General features: G+C 42.2%; 1 protein-coding gene across 1 annotated transcript in view; it reads left to right on the top strand.

Annotated features, from left to right (window-relative positions):
- The window catches only part of EDC3 (enhancer of mRNA decapping 3), a 31,532-nt gene extending 24,979 nt beyond the window's left edge, over positions 1–6,553 (top strand). Inside the window, exons 7-8 of the mRNA XM_075273699.1 lie at positions 614–831; positions 5,576–6,553. Coding sequence (XP_075129800.1) covers positions 614–831; positions 5,576–5,910 — 553 coding nt within the window. The 3' untranslated portion in view covers positions 5,911–6,553. The remainder of the gene's footprint in view (positions 1–613; positions 832–5,575) is intronic.
- The last annotated feature ends 7,785 nt before the right edge of the window (positions 6,554–14,338 follow it).

Here is a 14,338-nt window from a genome sequence, read left to right as displayed (position 1 = left end):
AGTTCACTGAATTTTCCTCTGCGGACTTTCCGTTACCATTATATCTACAGGTAAGCCGCCGGCGTTTCCATAGATATAATTGACATGCTGCGAATCATGGGTCTGTGCTGCAGTTTTTTTTCAGCAAAGTGGGCATGGGATTTGTATGAATACCATCCACTTTGCAAGTTCTGTCAAATGCCACAGGCAAATCGCGGCATTTCCGGCCCGTGGGGCCTATTAACTTTTATGATTGTTACAGAAATGGCGTAGCTCAGTGACATTGGCTGTTTCTGTAATCCCCATCCAAACTGGAGTAGGCTGGATCAGAATCGGGTGGGGCCAAATGGAGTTATGGGCTGAGTAATATGTAGATATTGGTATGGGTCCCAGTAGTAGGACCCTCAGCACTGCTGAGCTCTGGCTTGTTACTATGGGAATTGAGGACATTTGTTGTTAGGCAGCTTTGATAAATAAGGCCCATATATGCATGTGTATATGAAGCCAGGAAACCTCTCCAAAAGACCAGCAAATGACCTTAGCAGGACGTAATCCAGTATCATGGCTTCCACAATAATAATCAGTATTCATATATTTATTTGTGTCATTTGTACCATCTTTATTCTATTTATAGACTTAATCCTAAAAATGTCCACCAACGACCTACTGTAGCCCTTCTCTGTGGGCCGCACATCAAAGGGGCTCAGGGAATAAGCTGCGGCCGACACCTGGCCAATCATGATGTAGATGTCATCCTCTTCCTGCCAAATTTCGTGAAGATGTTGGAGCCAGTCACCAACGAGCTAAACCTGTTTTGTCGGACTGAGGGCAAGCAGGTGTCAAATGTAAAAGGTCAGTATTTACTTGGATGATGGGGGTCAGATAGTATTGTGTATGGTGCATGTCACAAACTCTCAATGATTGACTTACCTACCAGTTTTAAGAATAATAGTCCAGGTTTTTCTGTTCTTTTCCTAGCTACGCTAATTCAGATTGGTTTGTAATATCTACATTTTACAGTTTTATTCCTCCGCTTGGATTGGCCCAAACTTAAATTCATCTGTCCATAAACTAATATGCAATAGGACTGTGAGCCCTTGGCGGCTGCCTAGTTTAGAGCTAGGTAAAGCATTGTGTGCATGCACCACTGACCTAGCGATCATGTAAATGAGTTACGTATTTTAGGTTTATGTTTAGCTTGTCTATGGCAAATGCAAAGATTTACGTCAAATATTAATAAAATCCCCACAGCAAGCAGGTCCTGTATAACATACTGGCATTACTAGGTAACATGACTTAAGACACATTTCACATATGTATTGAAGTCTCCAAAGATGGAATACGAAAGTGGAAATAACCAAAACGCCACCACCCAACACTGAGGGAGGAAGATGTCATCTCTAGGGCTTTTTTCACATTTTTGTTGTGGCTTCTGTGAGTCTGTAATACATTCAGTATAATATGACTGTACTACAGCTGTCAATTCAGCTTAAGGCCGAGGTCTCACATTGTGTAAATGCAGTTTGTTTTTTAACAAAGTTGAGTGGCTTGAAAAGGAATAAGATATATAAAAGAAGTACTTGGGGTATGTTCACATGGCGGAAAATGGCTTCCGCATGTGAACATACTGTGCGGCTAGCTGCAACTGAATGCCGATGCAGTGCACCAGCATCCCGTCGCAGTATTCCGCTCGGATTAGGCCCAAATGAATGGGCCCAATCGAGGGAGGGAGTCTCGCGCCGCGGCTGAGTCAGCCGTGGAATCCGCAGCAAGATAGGGCAACTCACTACTTTTTTCCGATACTAACTAGCGGAAAAAAGAAGCGAGCGACTCCCATTGAAGTCAATGGGAGCTGTTTTGGTAGCGGATTCCACTTCAAAATCTGCTGCCAAACAACTCCGTGTGAACAGACTCTTAGACTTCTTCCTTCTACTCAATACACACCTGGTTTTACTGCAGAAAAGCAGCTAAATCTGCAACAACCAAACTCCTTTTCTGCAAAGTGAGGCCTTGGCCTAAAGATGTAAAAGTAAATAGAAGTACCCCTAATATGGGGCATACACTTGTGCTGCAGAGTTTCAGATCCCCTTTTATAGACAAAGTGAAAAAGTGATCTATATAGTTCTTACTACATGCAATAATAAATCCTCTCCGGCGAGTTTCTAAACTTCACCTTATGGCAGCTCAAGGCATCCTGAATATTATCATTCATCTCCATCTGTGTGTATGGAGAAAGCTTAGACAGTTGTAATGGGAGAATCTCCTCTAAAGCTCTGTTCACAGAAACCAGTTTAACGGGTGCATTAAAGGGATAGTCCGAGATAAAATATAAATTAGCCTCTAAACCCACTCCCCCCACCTAACTTCTAATTTACTTGTATTATTTATTTATTTATTTATTTATTTTTTAAGTCTAATTACCCATATCCTTATTACCCATCATGTGACCGAAGCAGGGACACTTTCTGATAATCTAGTGACATTCCATTTTGCCACTTCCGAAGCAGAACATCACCAATATTCTTTTTCCCCACAATCACATCAATACTTATGTACCTTCCTGTCCGTGAACGGCACCTCTTCCAACCTTCAAGCGCTTGCACAGACATCACAGGTACTTCTGGTCTGCGCACATGTTCTAGGAGAGTCTCTAACCTATGCACAAGAGGGAAGAAGGAGGAGCCAGCTCCCAGAGTGGAAGATAGGCAAGTATGATGCGATGTGGTGGGGGGTGTCTTAGTAGTGGGCGGGATGGCCTAGCTAGGTGGAGTGGGGAGGGGGCAGACGCTAATAGTGGGTGGGATAGCTTAGCTAGGGAGACATGGAAGGGGGTGTGTAAAGGAGTAGGGGGAACAGTGATAGGAAGGTAATGTGGAAGGTACACAGGGAGCTACATAGCAGGAAGCTAACTCCTTATAAACAAATGCAGAAGATGCCAGGAGCTCCTGCAGAAACCCAGAAATCACTCAAAACACTGCTAAAAGTGTATAGGTGTACTATTAACCCATTAATAGCACTAACAGACCTTTTAAAAAAAATAATAATAATAATTTGCCTGGAAAACCCCTTTAAAGGAATTCTATCATTAGAATCCTTTTTTCAACGAAGTACACGTCGGAATAGCCTTAAGAAAGGCTATTTTTCTCTTACCTTTCTTTTTCTGATCCACACCGCCGTTCTCGTGAAAATTCTTTTCTTGCATATGTAAAAGTTTTCAGACAGCACAGGGGGCGTTTCTTAAGGCTATTCCCTTTTAAAACCATTTTTTTTTTCCGCATCCTATTTTTAACCTTTTTTCAGAACACTCAATAGACTCGATGCCCCATGGATTCAGAATGTCCGTGAAAAATATTCCCTTTTCACAGCCATTTTATATTTAATCAAGTTTTATTAAGATTTTCAAAATGTAACAAGAAAAATGGTATAATATAACACATAGAGGACCCAAGGCCCAAAGAATATATTAGTTCGGAGAGGTGCTTCCCCCAATGAGCCTGGGACAATGATCCCAGCGAAATACAGTAGTAACAGAGTGAGCCAGTGGGGGACGACCCAAAAACAAACATGTCAGGTCACTCCAAGGTACCTGTACACGTGAGGGGAAATGTCAACAAAAGCAGAAAAACATGTACAGCAAGATGGGGAGACAACCAAGGGAGGAAACTAAGAGAGCGAGGGGGAAAACCAGTCAAGCTTCCCAGTTATTTTGGATCGCAGTGATCTGAATAGAGCCTTGGCCTTTTACAGAAATATTATGAAAAGAATGAAAACCGCTGAGAGGACTGATATGATACTCGGGGTAATTTATTAAGCCTAGATTCACATGATGCAGTTTTTTGTTGTAGTTGTCTTGCTTTTTTTTTTTTTTCCAATCAAAGTACTATTTTTTTGTTTTTTTTGCACAGCACGATTTTACTGAAGAATTGCATGTGGTTTTAATTGAAGTAATGCCTTGTTACATGTTACAGTGTATGTAACCTGTATGGCAATGACCATTAAACTGAACATTTTTGGAATAGTGGCAGGCAGTGTAAAGGTGAAATGTAACATGTGCTGGGCATTACTGTGATTAAAAACTGTGTGCAGTTCTTCAGCAAAAAGCATTGTGTAAACGCAGCTGTAAGAGGGGTGACTCGCTATGTACCAAAGATAAGTAATATGCTGATTCAGTCCATGCTGTTTCTCCCTAGACTGTGTTCACAAAGTGTTTTTTTGCTGAAAAAGCATGTGTTTTTACATAAAACCATATGCAGTTTTTAAAAACAAAGTTCTTATATAAAACGCATACATTTTACACAGAAATGCACCGTGTGAACCCAACATTAGACTGAAGTTTTGCTGCTAATGAGACCTGTAATAAGACGTAGGCCATAATTATTTTGTGCTAGACCCCATGGACGCAAATGTGGAAAACCGATTTGTAACATGTTTTCTTAACCTCCGTTACATTTTACTAACAATGGCAGTCGATGGGAACATACACACATTCCTTTATTTCACAGTCCGTTTTACCATGTTCTACCTTTGTCTGTTTTCCCAGACAGTTGGACCAATACAAGTCAATGGGTCCATTTTAAACGTCTCTCAAAATGAGCTTGCACCCATTTGAAGGCCATTAAAAAAGGATGCGTGCGTTGGGTCAAAAAAAATTGACCAATTTTTCATCTGTGTTTCCCTGCTGATCAAAAACTGATTACTGGCAGAAAACTGCTGAAAACTAAGTAACACTGATGGAAAGAAGATGTTGGCCCTATAAACATCAATCGAGTGCTGTCACACGGCTGCATTACTTTCAATCCATGCGATTGGGACTATTCACACGAGTGATTATTTTTGTCCTAGTTTTAGTGTTTTTTACGGATCCCTCAGTGGACTCAAATCAATGAGAGTCTTGTGAAAACAGGTGCAAGAAAGATGTCCCTTCTTTTTAGGACTGTTCTGTTCATCGGTCGGGTGAATGTAGCTTTACACTATGGCTCTAGAATTGAGTGCAGTTAGAAGTGCATCCAGGTACATAGAGTGTCAACCCCTCCAATATATTTTGGATAAAAAAATCCTCCAAAGGTTTCTTAGCATTGGTGTGAGCTTATTGTGAGTAAGTGAAAGGTAGAATGACCACCATTTTCCATACCATTATATGTGTGCATATGCCTACATAGGCTGTGATCAGTCTGCTCTAATTATAAGAAATTGCCCATCAAAAAAGGCCATTTATAGTCCATTGGTCTGCACAAGAAAGTGTTTATTTTTAAGAGCAGCACTGCCATCTAGTAGAGAATGTAATATTATACCAGTCACTATTCTTTACATTGTCTTGTGTGTGCTGTATTCATCTACTTTCAGTGCAGTACTGCCATCTAGTGGAGAAAGAATATACCAGTCACTATTCTTGACATTATATTGTGTGTACAGTATTCAGCTCCTCTTACTGCAGCACTGCCATCTAGTGGAGAAGGTGATCATATACCACTTGCTGTTCTTCACATTGTCTTCTGTGTACATTTGTTGTATTTTGACATATATTTTCACTGAAATGCATTTAATTATTTTTTTTTGTTACATTACCTCTGACATTTTTTTTTATTTTATTTTCCAGATCTTCCAGATTGTCCGGTAGATCTAGTTATTAATTGTCTGGACTGCCATGAAAATGCCTTCCTCCGTGACCAACCATGGTACAGAGCAGCTGTGAACTGGGCCAATCAGAATCGAGCTCCGGTGCTTAGCATTGACCCTCCGGTTGCAGACCAGGAGCAGGGTATCCATGCTAAGTGGTCACTAGAGCTGGGCCTCCCTTTAGCCCTCGGGGAGCAGGCGGGGCGAGTTTACCTATGTGACATTGGCATTCCTCAGAAGGTTTTCCGAGAGGTTGGAATCAGCTATCATTCACCCTTTGGCTGCAAATTTGTCATTCCCTTGCATTCCATGTAGGAATAATATGACCATCAGGTCTTTAATAATAAGACAAACCCTCCAAGATGGGGCTTGTAACATGGGCACAAAACTGCCACAGCTGTCCCTCTGCGCCCCATTGGTAATAGCTTTGAGGCCAGAAATCTACTGTTCTGCACAGTCACTGGTTATTGAGAAGACAAAAATGTTATTTTGTTGTGTTTTCTTTGTCCTATCCTTATAGCAGCCAAGTAAACAATTTAAAGGGACTCTGTCTATTTAATATGGGCATGGGGCTTTGTAGGTGAATTGGGCAAAACGCCATCATACCTGTGCTTTGATTTGATGCCTACAACTCGGCAAATTCTGCTTTTTATTCTGTATATAAATAAGGTGCCAAGAGCCAGGGGTGTGAATTCTGCCCAAGTACCATCCATCACGTCCTCTCTCATTGAATGGAAGCTGACGTTATTGACAGCATTCAATGGGAGGGGGCGGACAAGACCTCTTATTTAAATGAAAGAGAATTTGCAGCATTGGCATCAGATTACAATACACAGGCCTGATTTTGCTTGTACCTAATTCACCTCCAAGGCCCTCTGTCTACCCTAATAGCCATGTGGCAGCTGACAGATTCTCTTTTAAAAAGTGCACTTCCTATAGGGAAATGAAGGAAGCTTTTGTTTTTGTTTTTTGTAATAGAAATGTTGATTTAAACCGTTTTTCAGTTGACATTGATCGGTTTACACAATCCTGTTACTGTGTAGCATTACCAGCTGTTCATTGCCTTTGCCATGTTATCACTTGACTAATGTGGTATGTACCAAATGAAGCACTTGGTGTTCTGTGTATGTAAAGTGTGTTTTTGTTTTATTTTTTTGATGGGGGTTTTCTTAAATATTTTGGTAGCAAGCTGCCTCTTGTCATTTCATTACCAATTCATTTCTAATGAGAGATGAGCAATGTTCACATGAGGGAAACGACGATGGCAGATGTTGTGTAATTCACTTTGCTCACACAAAGCACTGGGACATTGTGGAGTAGGGGAGTCAGTGAGTGCTGTATAGGCCTCAACTTTCACAAGGGTCACTTCTTTTACAGGAGGCCAACTCACCTAGCTGTATATTTTTGACATATGGGAGGAAAACCAGAGTACCTGGAGGAAACCCATGCAAACACGGGAAGTACTTACAAACTCCTTGCAGATGTTGCCTTTGGCCAGAGTAGAACCCAGGACTCCAGTAGCCTACACTAGACATTTGATGGCTATAAACAAGATGTTCTTTCGTACGCTGTAGGATAGGGCCGAGCAATTAATTGAAAAATAACCTGGTTGATGTTCAGTTTCAGTTATTTAGAGTTTATTAAGCGGCTGCCTGGGAAAGTTCTGGGCTTCGGCACAAGTACCTTTTCGTTTGTATGGGCCACTGAGGCTTGTGACTCTGTATCGAGCCGCCACTAGACTCTGAGGCCCAGACTCAGCAGTCCCTGGCCTCAGTTAGAAGCGCTGAAGCAAGGAGTCACGTCAGAGTCCGCAAGAGGTGAGTAACACTTTTTTTGTTTTTTGTTTCTCTCTTTACCTTCCCTTGGCCTCTGCTTATTTTACAGTGGGGTGCCCCTACAGAGCCCCCACTGTATAATAGCATTTTCAGTTCAGCTTGGTGAGAAGAATCGTGCAATGTTTGCCCAATATTTGGTCATGCGGTAAAGGGGCATGAGCTAAGTAATCGCCATTAATCATAATCGAGGTAAAATGCCTGATTAATTGCGATTTTGATAATTATCCACCCCTCCACTAGGATCATTTGCAGACAGACAAATCTCAGTCCTTATGTAGCTTTTGGACCATTTCATATGACCAGAGAACCACTGCCCTAACCCAGAGTTGGAGAACAATAGACACACAAAAAAATCCAAATGTTCTACATGAGGAGGCCTGGAACATGTTTACACAAATATTTTGGCTTTGTGTGTGTGAATATACACTTGGATTTCAGCAAGAAGAGGATGAAGAAACATTCTAATTCCAAATAAAAATCTCTGGAATAAAATAAAACTGCTTTCATTTCATACTTTGCAGATAAGTTTTTTTAAATATTTTTTTTGTTGCATTTCTCCTATCTGTTAAATCCACTCCTGGCTTTGTATAAAAAAAAAAAAAATGCTACAAAATTTGCAACAAGATTTACATCTTTTCTGCGGTTTGTGGCCTCATCCTAAAGGTGAATACACTATGCTCTAGGACAGGGGTCGGCAACCTTCGGCACTCCAGCTGTTGTAAAACTACAACTCCCAGCATGAATACTTGCTCTGCTGTTCTTGGAATGCCCATGGAAGTGAATGGAGCATGTTAGGAGTGATAAGGACTCCTACCGTCAAAGATAACTAGGATGTGAGGAGTCCTGCTCCCAACCAGCAAATCTGGCTATCAGCAGCCCAAATTTCATGAGTGAAACACTGTCATTTGCAGCTACCCTAAGGGTCCATTCACACAGTTTTTTGGCGCTGAAAATCCACGTGGAAAAAAAGCCTCCAATTTAAGTCATTTTCCACATAGATTTTCAGCGCCAAAAAACTCTGTGTGAATGGACCCTTAGAGTCAGGTTCTGGTCAGGGGGGTGGTCATGGGTTAGAGCAGACCTGGGCAAAGCCCGGCCCCCGGGCCATATCCAGCCCTCTGACTGATTCAGTCCGGACTGCACAGCTTGACTAGGGGGGCGTGTCTTAGTGCTGGCAGGAAGATGGAGACGTGGTGTGTGTTATAAGGTATTGAGAGGTGTAAGGTGAGATGCAGGGGGGAGAGTGTGAGTGTGTGTGTCTGTGTGTCTCAGTAACCTAGGGACAGAGATGGAAGGGGAATGTTATACTGGGGCAGAGATGGCAGATGGAGGGGGGACATGAATCTGGGGGCAGAGATGGAGGGGACATGAATCTGGGGGCAGAGATGGAGGGGACATGAATCTGGGGGCAGAGATGGAAAAGACATGAATCTGGGGGCAGAGATGGAAAGGACATGAATCTGGGGGCAGAGATGGCAGATGGAGGGGGGGGGACATGAAACTGGAGGTAGATGAAGAGGGCACAAACTGGGGAGACATTAAACTGGGGACAACTGGAGGGGGCATTAAATCGTGGAGGAAGCTGTAGGGGGACCTGTCTGCCTCTAGTTGCCCCCAGTTTAATGTCACCCTCCAGCTACCCCTACGGTTTATTGTCTGCTTCCAGCTTCCCGATTTTAATGTCCCCCTCTAGTTCCCCCCAGTTTCATGTCCCGCTCCAGCTGTCAATTTATTGCCGCCCTCCAACTACCCCCACTGTTTAATGTCCCCCTCCAGCTGCTCCAGTTTCATGCCCCCTCTAGTTTCCACCAGTTTACACTGAGGCACCAGGAGAGGGACTTGATACTGTGGGGCAGTTGGAAGGGAACATTATAATGTGGGGGCATATAATGTACGGGTGACTGTAGGAGGATTATACTGTGTGGGGGCACATGGAAAGATGATTGGGAATGGGCGGAGTCAACTTAGAAGTGGGTGGCGCTAAATTTGCCGTGGCGCGGCCCTCTAGCATAGTTTCAATTTCTTATGCGGCCCCATGGGAAAATTAATTGCCCACCCCTGGGTTAGAGTGACTGCTTTATTAGGTTCTAGTGTTATAATCAATGATTTATTGTGACTACAGAGGCAACAAGATGTCCTCCCTTCACCCCATTAGACCCTTTATGCACCTCCATGGTTGAGGTGTGGCACAAATAATGGCATTGCCTTTGACCTGCGTCCACATCGTTCTCGACTGGAAAGTCCATTTAAGAGTGAACGTTACTATTGTTTTACATATATTTCTCATCACAGTAAAGGCTATGGTTTTTTATACATTTTTTTTTTTTAAACTGAATTAAAAGCTATGTTTTACTTTTTATGTTTTATTGGAATTTAGCACCACTATTATGGTTATTTCACAACAGAAAAAATGTGCTTTAAATGAGAATATCCTTTTAGAAATTGTTGTGTGCACAAGACCTTGAAGCTAGAAATGATAGGTTTCAATCATGTCCCTGCTCCATTCTTTAGGTCTTACCTGATGTATTTTACGCTGAAACCCCTCTACCATTTTTGTAACCTGTCCTACTATGTGTTGTATTTTGTCTTTTTGTAGTGGGGGTCTACAGTACTGGACACAGTATTCCAGCTATTATCTCACCAGGACACTATACAGCAGGATCACAATCTCTTTCCTTCTAGCTATATAACCAAGCACCATTGCTGACTACATTGTGAACTCATTTTAAGGCTGTCTAATACTGGGATCCCTCGCTCCTTCTCTAGTGCAGTCCTGGCTAATTCGGAGCCCATTTATTGGCAATTCTATCTCAAAACGTGCATTATTTTACATTTAAAGACATTGAACTATAGTTCCCATTCTATGGACCATTTCTCCAGTAAAATAAGATCATTATCCATATTCCAAAATCCTGCAGGAGTGTCATCGGCAAATCTTACTTAAAGAGGACCTTTCATCAGATCGGGCACATGCAGTTCTATATACTGCTGGAAAGCTGACAGGGCGCTGAATTCAGCGCACTATTGGCTTTCCCGATCTGTGCCCGGTGTAAAGCGCTATCGGTCCCGGTACCGTAGCGTTTTAGTGTCAGAAGGGCGTTTCTGACAGTTAGCCAGGGACGTCCTTCTGCCCAGCAGCGCCTATCGCGCTGTATAGTGTGAGCGGTGAGGAACGCTCCCTCCCTCTGCTCACACAGCTCGTCCATAGACGAGTATTATCAGGAGAGGGAGGGGGGTGTTCCTCCCCAGTCTTAGAGCACAGCGCGATAAGCGCTGCTGGGCAGAAGGGCGTCCCTGGCTAACTGTCAGAAACGCCCTTCTGACACTAAAGCGCTACGGTACTGGGACCGATAGCGCTTTACACCGGGCACAGATCGGGAAAGCCGATAGTGCGCTGAATTCAGCGCACTGTCAGCTTTACAGCAGTATATAAAACTGCATGTGCCCGATCTGATGAAAGGTCCTCTTTAAGTAACTCACAGAAAGAAAAAAAAAAAAGAATAGGATTGGGGCAACATGGTGGCCCAGTGGTTAGCACTGCAGCCTTGCAGCGCTGAAGTCCTGGGTTTGAATCCTGCCAGGAACATCTGCAAGGAGTTTTTATGTTCTCCCTGTGCATGGATTTCCTCCCATTCTACAAAGACATACTGATAGGGAAAAAAATGTACATTGTGAACCCCCCTCTATGGGGCTCACAATCTACATAAAAAAAAAAAAAAAGGATTCGGGACACCTCTGTTCCCAGAAAACACACCATTAGCACCACTGTTCTATTCATCACCCAACTGCGAATCCATTGACCTTTCAAAGGATTCAGTCCAATCTCCAATAATTGATCTATCAGCTCTTTATGTTGCACTGTGTCAATGATATTGCTGAAATCCAAGTATGTGATACCTACAGCACCATCTTTGGCCCACACTTTTGTTGCATACTCAAAGAAATCTGTAAACCCTCAGTTAAAGGAGTATTGTAAAATCTTCTTTCTTCCTGGTTTCTTGCATCATTTGGTGCGCGGGGCTTCACATGCAACCTGCCGTTTAGCTCCACCCACCCATATTGGACTATGAAGTACAGGCAGCAGCAACTCCATTCTGTGTTACATACAGAGACTGCCTGTCTCTGCCATAATGAACACAATTGAATGAGCTAGCCTGATAACTGGGAGAACAGAAGAAATGAAAGCAGCTCCTCTCCTCTATCTGCTAACAGAAAGCTAGGTCACGTGGTGTAGACACAGGAATAGCTAGAAACACAGTCTGGCTCCCGTGCACTTAGCCCCTCCTCCCTCCCCCCCTGAGAGCAGCAGATACATCACTTGACTCATGAGCAGCTAAGTCAGGGCTGTGGCCACAAAGAATTGAATAAAGTAAGATAGTGGACAAACAAAGCAGTTTTGCTGAAGCAGTGTATTTAGGAAAAGTCTTACATCCTCATTAACATGCAGTATAGATAGGATCCTTGTGATGGGACAACCCCTTTAAGTCATGTTTTGGATCCAGCACTTTCCTGGTTTTTAGGTGGTCAATTACCTTTTCCAGGAGGGTTTCCATTATTTTGAACCAGGTTCTCCAGCTTTTGGGTAAATGACTCATATTCTCTGACAACGTTAGAGATCTAAATCTGAAACTACACATAAAAAGATAAAGACTGAGCAAGGTTTCATATGAAGCTCGATCAGACAACTATACAATAACATTGATCGGTGGCCTTTTACACTGGCTTATTCAAAGTACAAAGGGAAGAATAATCTCTACCATATGTCATGTTATTGGTTGTCTGCAGAACATCTCTTTATATAGTAATGTGTTGCACACAATGGATCACCTTTAATACTGTGTAAAAGATGCCATCAGTTGTGAAACAAGTGAATTGGGTGAGTAAGTGACTGGCAGCTCGCTCACACACCAAGGAATTATCGCTCCTACGAACACTTAGCACCTGAGTAAGTAGGCTCCTACAGCTCATAAGTGTGTAAGTGTTAACATAAATCTTACCAATGTACAGTCATTTTAATGCTGAGGTGAATAAAAAGGACATTTACAGAAGTGCTGGGTTTTCCATGAATTAAATACTGGACTTCCCTACCTAGTTCCGTTACAAAGGAAACGGAGTACATGTACATGGGGAGGGGGCACAGATACAAGAACCTTCTTCCATGAACTTTCATGGTGTTACTTGCTGAGGTGAATTATAAAAGTAGTTGCAGTATCAAAGCATCTATACCTCATATCAACATACGGTAATCCTTAACACAATGCTTTACATCCACATCAGTTACCTTCCTGGGTGCTAATTCCCACTGTACGGTGGTATGAATGGAACTTTGTACTCTAGGCCATGGCTGTCTATAATAATTCAGAATTCCTCTACTTGAAGTTGGTGAGGCTCACCTGATCACAAGGTGAAGTTTTTCTTCGGACACCAATTTACAGTGGATGGCAGGTATTTCAATATGGAGTAATATACAGCAAAGACTTTGCGCTAATGCCTACAATCAACTGACTGAGGTGCCATTTTGTGGAGGCCGATGGGTGCTGCCATTTTTGTGTAGATCGTTGGGCCCAGAATGAGAATCAGTGCAATCGGTTGCAATAATAGCCGGGAGCCTGTTAAAGGTTCCCAGGTTTGTCTGTTATTTATTTGTATTACAGGTTTCTCCATGTAGTCTGTAATACAATTGGTAAATTACCGTATATACTCGAGTATAAGCCAAATTTTTCAGCACAGTTTTTGTGCTGAAAAAGCCCCCCTCGGCTTATACTCGAGTCAGCAAAAAAAAATATTTTTTTTTTTTTTTTTTTTTTTTTAGGGGGAGAGGTCTATGACCAGCAGCAATATCAATGTATAGAACCTCCCATAAAATAGTGGAAAAAAAAGAAGCTTTAAAAAAAAATAAAAATTAAAAGTTCTAAATCACTCCTGTCCCTAGAATAGACACAAAAGTAGAAAATGACTGTGAAACACAAACACATTAGGTATCCCAGTGTCTGAAAGTGCCCGGTCTACTGAATATAGGTTATCTCCAGTGCTCCTGTTCCGTCGGGAAGGGGTTAATAGGAGCACTGCAGATACCCTATATTCAGCCAGGCTGAATTCCAAGTGGGGGAGAAAAAAAAAGCAGTCCTCAAGCTCAGGGAAGGGGCAGACAGACAACCAAAACACCCCCTCCTCTTTCCCATCATCCAGCAACTACTGCACCCAAAAACTCCGACCATTTTAATTTTTGAAATTTTCCAGTAGCTGCTGCATTTCCCCCCCCCCCAGGCTTATACTCGAGTCAATAAGTTTTCCCATTTTTTTGTGGTAAAATTAGGGGGGTCGGCTTATATTCGGGTCGGCTTATACTCGAGTATATACGGTACTATATATTGCAATAGCAAAGGGGTTTAAAACTATGGTTACTTTTTTTTTGCAAAGTTTTGGATTTTAAGGGGTTAAAAATTAGGTTTTTCGCAGAAACATACCAACCCATGAATACAGCTGATAACATTTTGGCTGTACAGTGAACAGTATTAAAATAAATCCTGTAAGAAAGTCACACAAATGCAGTGTTTCTCCAATTTCACTCCATTTAGAATTTTTTTCCCCCATTCTTCCTAGTATATCATATGGAATAAATGGTACCATTACAAAGCATCATTTGTCCTGCAAATATTGAGCCCTCATATGGCTCTGTGAATGGAAAAATATAGTTATGGGTTTAGAAGACGGGAAGTCAAAAAATTCAGAGAAGTGAAGAACGCTGCGCCTATTTGTACCATTGTAAGGCAACTGGCTGCAAAATTTTATGGTTAACCAAGGCCTAAAAATGACACAAAATGGCAGGAACATGCTTGTAATGTAACGTTGTTGTTGAGTTGACATACAACAGAAGGTTTCCACCAATCCACAGCAAAATGCTTAGG

This window comes from Leptodactylus fuscus, chromosome 5 (assembly GCF_031893055.1).
Source record: "Leptodactylus fuscus isolate aLepFus1 chromosome 5, aLepFus1.hap2, whole genome shotgun sequence".
NCBI classification, from domain to species: Eukaryota; Metazoa; Chordata; class Amphibia; order Anura; family Leptodactylidae; genus Leptodactylus; species Leptodactylus fuscus.
The sequence above is the reverse complement of the archived record's forward strand: the minus strand, read 5'-3'. Positions and strand labels throughout refer to the sequence as shown.